Source organism: Gracilinanus agilis, chromosome 4 (assembly GCF_016433145.1).
Source record: "Gracilinanus agilis isolate LMUSP501 chromosome 4, AgileGrace, whole genome shotgun sequence".
Taxonomy (NCBI): Eukaryota; Metazoa; Chordata; class Mammalia; order Didelphimorphia; family Didelphidae; genus Gracilinanus; species Gracilinanus agilis.
Genome location: NC_058133.1, coordinates 338381719 through 338387555, shown reverse-complemented (window position 1 = coordinate 338387555; position 5837 = coordinate 338381719). Strand labels below are relative to the sequence as shown.

The 5837-nt window shown below is 41.1% G+C and overlaps 1 protein-coding gene across 6 annotated transcripts in view; it reads left to right on the top strand.

Annotated features, from left to right (window-relative positions):
- Window positions 1-286: 286 nt before the first annotated feature.
- EPHA7 (EPH receptor A7) overlaps window positions 287-5837 on the top strand; it is a 216539-nt gene continuing 210988 nt past the window's right edge. For all 6 annotated transcript variants that reach the window (XM_044674199.1, XM_044674198.1, XM_044674197.1 and 3 more), the window contains exons 1-2: window positions 287-668; window positions 5735-5799. In XM_044674199.1, the coding sequence (XP_044530134.1) occupies window positions 572-668; window positions 5735-5799 (162 nt within the window). In that variant the 5' untranslated portion in view covers window positions 287-571. The remainder of the gene's footprint in view (window positions 669-5734; window positions 5800-5837) is intronic.

The following is a 5837-nucleotide window of genomic DNA, read 5'->3' as shown; positions in this document are numbered from 1 at the left end:
CTTCTCCCAACCCCGAACTCTCCTTTCCACACACAACTAGATCGCACAGAGCTCAGAACCTGAGGGGAATCCTCTACCAACAGCAACCTGACTCCACTCTCCGCCAATTGGTCTGCGCCTCCGACCCCTCCTCCGCGTCCTGGGCAGCCTCCTACCCTGAGATCCGCCCCCTGGCTCTGGGAATCAGCATCTGGGAGGCCGATTCCTGCTGCCACTCTCTTAGACTGACGGTTTGCTCTTCGGCCTGGAATCCCCGCCCCTTTCCCCCTAATTGATATTATTGGAGTGTGGAGCGAGCGGCCGGTCTGCAGTCGGAGACTTGCAGACAGCAAATACGGTGCGAACGAATTGGAAGGGGGAAAGGAAAAAAAGAAAGAAAGGAAGGAAGGAAGGAAAAGAAGGGAAGAATAAAAAAAATCCAATAAAATCACCAATCTGGAGGAACGGGCCTGGGACTGAGAAGAGGAATTGATGCTAAAAGCGAACCCAAACCTACTTCCGAGCAAACGACATTTAAAGCAGATTCCCTTTTGAGATAATTAAGATAAACCCTCAAACCTGTTCATGCACCATGGTTTTTCAAACTCGGTACCCCTCCTGGATTATTTTATGCTACATCTGGCTGCTCCGCTTTGCACACATGGGGGAGGCACAGGCTGCAAAAGAAGGTAAGGCAATAGGGAAAGCAAAGTTTGTTCTGACTTAGCTATCTATTTAGCTGAATCTTCCGTGCGAAATGGTTCATGTATAGGATTAGGAGCCGAGCTGCATGCAGCAAACACTCTTGTCCTCCTTTCCATCCTCTTCCCAATCCCCTTCCACCCCTGTAAGCGCTCTGGGCTGGAGGGAGGCAAGCGGGATGGCTCGGAGCGCCCTCCATACATCCCTGCACCATGGGGTGAGCTTGAAGAGATCGGGACAGGATTTTGTGGCTGGTACGATTTGAGGGCACTCGCGTGCGATGGGGAAGGGTCGGAAGGGAGTCTTTCTGAGCTAGCTGTTTTGTTAACACCCTGGGGAGGGTCGAAGGTATGCAAGCTTCTGTGTGTGTGTGTGTGTGTGTGTGTGTGTGTGTGTGTGTGTGTGTGTGTGTGTGTGTGTGTTCGTGTGTTCGTTTGTGGAAGCTACAGCCGGAGTTTGGTCGGGGACTTGGGCGCTCAGCCTCTAGTGTCTTATTCAAACCTCTGCCTAGTTCCTGGAGTCCGGTCCTTTCCCAGAGGACTGTGCAGACTTCTGTAAGATAATCAAGATCGGGACCCTAATAAAGTCTTCACTGCCGATTCAGATTGTTGCCCAGGCCCCTGCTGTTGGCACACAGCAACTGGGATGGAACAATAACACTGAAAAGGTGAAGTAGTGCATAGAGAGATGAGGCAGCACACTCAGACGCCACAATAAATGTACATCTCCATTCACAGACAGTGGCGTTACAAACCCAATGCTTGGGTAAAAAAAAAAAAAAAAAAAAAAAAAAAAAAAAAAAAAAAAAAAAAAAAGAATATTCTCTTCCTCTTCTCCTCTCCCCTTTTTAAAACCTCATGGTGGGATGGATGGGGATGTAGGTAGGGTTCCATAGTTTAAAAATGAAGAGTGATCCATGAAAAATCAATGGCACAGATTTTTCCCTCTCCCTGCCCCCACCTAATTCTGGAGTTTAAGCAGTCAGTAATCAAACCAGGCTAAGTGACCTGGGCCTCGATGTCTGTTTCTGTCAATGCAAAGAGATGGTCTCATTTAGCCAGCCAGCTACGCCTGTGTGTGGTTATATATTTTCCCCTCCTTTGAACCATTGACAGGAGGTAAAATACCTTTCTGTGCCTGTAGTTGGAGCTGGGGGAAAAAAAAAAAAACTGTCAATTAAAATGCTTTGCTTTTGAGCACTATCAAATCTTATTCTTTTCCAGGGGGCAATTTCCAAAGTTCACCTTCAAAGGATTTAAAAGCATTATATTACTGAGATTAGAAAATGCATTTAAAGTGATGCTGGAAACCAGATTTGGGGTGGTGGTTGTGTGTGTGTGTGTGTGTGTGTGTGTGCATGTGTGCGTGTGGAGGGGGCAATATATATCTCTAAAGAAAACCTGCTTTCTAGAGACTGCAGAGAAATCACCAAAAATGAGATTGACACGGCTTCACTAAATCTATGAAAACTTAAGTGATTATTCTCTCCAAGGATTTCCCAGCCTCCTTTTCCTTCCTTCATTTATATCCATCTCCTGAACCCCCTTCTCCCCAATCCGATCCCAATTTCATAATCTCCAATTTGTGTTAAAGATGAATTCATTAAGCAAAAGGGACCCTAACCCGCAGCTCAACAGAGTTGTAAAAAGGCAAAACCATTGAAGCCAGAAATGGCAATTAAAAAGGAAAATTACACATTGTCTTTAAAATGAACGTTTAAAGATTCGTTCATTGCACTTTATACCTTTTGTACCGAAATAGCGGGATGGGGAGGAAAAGTTTGCACAGAAGGCTAGAAGGTACTCAGGCGCACAGGCACACACACTTCCAGCAGGAGTTTAAGCTATAAATATCTGTATCACTAGGGGGAGAGGTTCCTGTAGCTAGAAATCCTGGTTTCATTCTACTCCCCTTCATCTGCCCCGCTACCCCAAGATCCATGGAGAGGTTTCTTATTTTTAATTCCAATGCTATTTCGGTCCAGAATGCGGGGGGTGCGGGGGATTAGAGGGGGGAGGTTGAGGGGGTGGAAAAGGTGAGAGATTCTTGTGAAGGGAGAGCTTTGATCTTCTCGGGAAAGTGTCAAGATTCCCACCGTGCAGGCTATAAATAGGTAATAATAATAAATGATCCAGCCTCAGGCGGTCCCTGAACACCTTCCTCCCAAAAGGGCCAGAGTTGGAAAATGTATTACGCAGGTAACCCGGTCCTCCACTCAGTCACCCTAAGGAGCTAAGGGCAAGAGGACAACTGGGGCTTGGAAGAGCGTATTTTCTCCTCTTTATCCCATGGAGAGCAATTTGTGTGTGTGAGTGTGAGTATGAGTATGTATGTATGTGTGTATGTGTGTGTGTGTGTGAGAGAGAGAGAGAGAGAGAGAGAGAGAGAGAGAGAGAGAGAGAGAGAGAGAGGAGAGAGAGAGGAGAGAGAGAGAGAAGGAAGGAGAGAAGAGGAAAATTCTGGGTCTGACGCTTGGAGGCGAAATGCAGCTGTTTTCTCAGAAAACTCAACTCCGCCAGTGCAATTCACTCAATGGAGACACTTCCCTAAAGCTTTCCTCTTCTTGGTTGACCCCCTCATCCCTCAGTCCCAGCTCGGGCTACGAGTTCCCCTCCCCTCCCCCTCCTTGATAGGAGGAGAGCGTCCTTTCATCCGGAAGCCCCTTGCCCACACCACTGACTAGACCTCTGTTACCCAAGCCAGAGCTAAAGGCGTCTACATCTCTCCCCAACAGCCCTTTCCTCCTTTTCTCGGATCCTTACAGTCCCAGGAACTCAAAAGATGCCCCGGGACAAATGCAGCTTTCCCTCCAGCCTGCCTTCCGCGCCTGCTCTTTTCTGTCTAGGGCTGACGTTGTTTGCTCCCCAACTCAACCCAGACTCAGGGTCTTCGGAGTGTGCTGCTGCTTCACCTCATGTCTAGCACACCTCCTCCCCTCCCCCTTCCCCAGGCCTAGAGCAGTGTGTGTCCCTGGGCTCGAAGTTCCCGGGCGACTCTCCACTTCCGAGCCTCCAGGGCTGTAGGTTCTGTGAGTTGCTTGGAGTGAGGCCGGCACTCAATGTTCTGAGCGGGCCGAGAATCAGGCATTAAGAACTGAGCTGGGGAGTGGAGCAGCAGGGGTAGATGGATTGATCATTTTAGAACTGCTTCTGATTAAGCTACCTAGCTGATTTCTATCTTTAACCTTAAACTTTTTTTTTTTTTAATTTAGTGCCCCCCTCCCAGTTTTTGAATTGCAACAGTGCTATAGTGTATCCAAAAAAAAAAAAAAACCGCCTCAAAAACGTAATTGGAAGTGCTACCTAGCAGTCTTCCAAGAAAAGTAAATGAGTTATGTGATTTTTGAACTTAAATTGTTGTGCCTTAGTTACCCCCCCCCAAGTTTATCTCAAAGGCAAAATATCTATAACTCTTTCATTGTTTTACTGCCTTCAATCTGAATTTAAATGGGTAAAAATAAAATTCCCTAAAAAAGAACCCGAGTAAAAAAAAAAAAGTGCCAATCTCCAGCTTACAACCAGTAAAATGGCTACATATGTTTTAAATAAACTTTCAATTCTGTTTAGAAGCACTAGATACATAAAAGATGCATCTGTACAAGGTGCTTGCTTTCAAGATCACCTTGAAAATAAGAGATTTACTATATCAAAGATTACTGAATTAAAGTAGATAACAGTATTTTAGAAGAGCTTACTAATAAAGATTACTTATAGGGGAGTATAGCCTTGCTTGAAAGGGTTAAACATACAGTCTATTAATTATCTCTATGTTTTCTCAACATGTTTCCATTACTTTCCAAAATTGACAAAGTTTTTATTGCATCATCTAATAATATTTTGATGCTAATCTCAGAATGGAAAATCTAGTATTACTGAATATTAAAATTTGAGTAAAATGCCTTTATAAAAACCCTATTTTATTAAAGTAGATGGTCAACTTTGTTTTCTTTTTCTCACTTTTTTTAACTTCAAAAGATCATTCATTACTACTTGAAAAAAAAGTTGATTTTGTTTTAAAAGGTAGTTTGGTACTTTGAAGAATACTTATTTTTTAGAAAGTGAAAATAACATTTAAATCCTCGTTTTATAATAATAAGAAATACGGAAAGTAGTTCTACTAAAAGAAAATAGAAAATCAGTAAATGCCAAACTTAAAGTCTAGGTGTACATATTTCTTATGTATCCTGCTCTATTACTATGCCTATCTGTTTATTTAATCTGCATTTATCATCTCTACAGTTATTCTTTTACAAATGTTTGAATTAAAATTTTGATTAACATAAATTATGTTCTAATACTTTTGATAATATAAATTATACTAAAATTACCAATCAATTGTCAAAAGTAGTACAAAATTATAATTAGATGATTTTATGATTAGATAATGTCCTATTAAAAAGGGAAGCAAAATTAATATTTTAGATTTCAAATAAAACACTGTGAACCATTCTTTAGAAAAACTTATAAATCATGCAATATATGATGATTTAAAAAACATTGAAGATAAATTTGATTTTTTTTTTTTTACTTAATGTTTTTTTTTTCAATTTAGGCCAGTTCTGAAAAGTCTCCATGAAATAATTGTGCTAGAACACAATAACAAATTAATTCAAATGAATTGAATAATATATTGCAATTATCTTCTGACATATAAGTACATCATATGCTTTCACAAAATGTTAAGGCCTCCAGATTGCATAAACCTATTGTTAACTAAATAATTTAAAATCCCATAAAATGAAGGCAACGAAAACCAGTTCATACTACTACTTTTCTGATTTTGTTATTTGAATTTTTGATAAGAGAAGACCCCTCCAACCTAACATGTTTCACTGAAGAATGCAATATGATTTTTTCCCCAAAGAAAGTTGAATATAGTTGTACCAACTTTGTACAGTGATCATTTGGATATATATGTTGGTTTTATATGCATGTGTATATAAAATAAAATAATGATTCCTATGAAGTTTTCTTGTTCCTTAAACCACATAATTTTTTAAAACCTAGTTAAAAATAATGTATATATCATTCAGAAGGGGTATTTTCTTTTTCAGTACTTCTGCTGGACTCTAAAGCACAACAGACAGAGTTAGAGTGGATTTCCTTTCCTCCCAATGGGGTAAGTTTCCTCCTTATAAATATATGTATATATATACA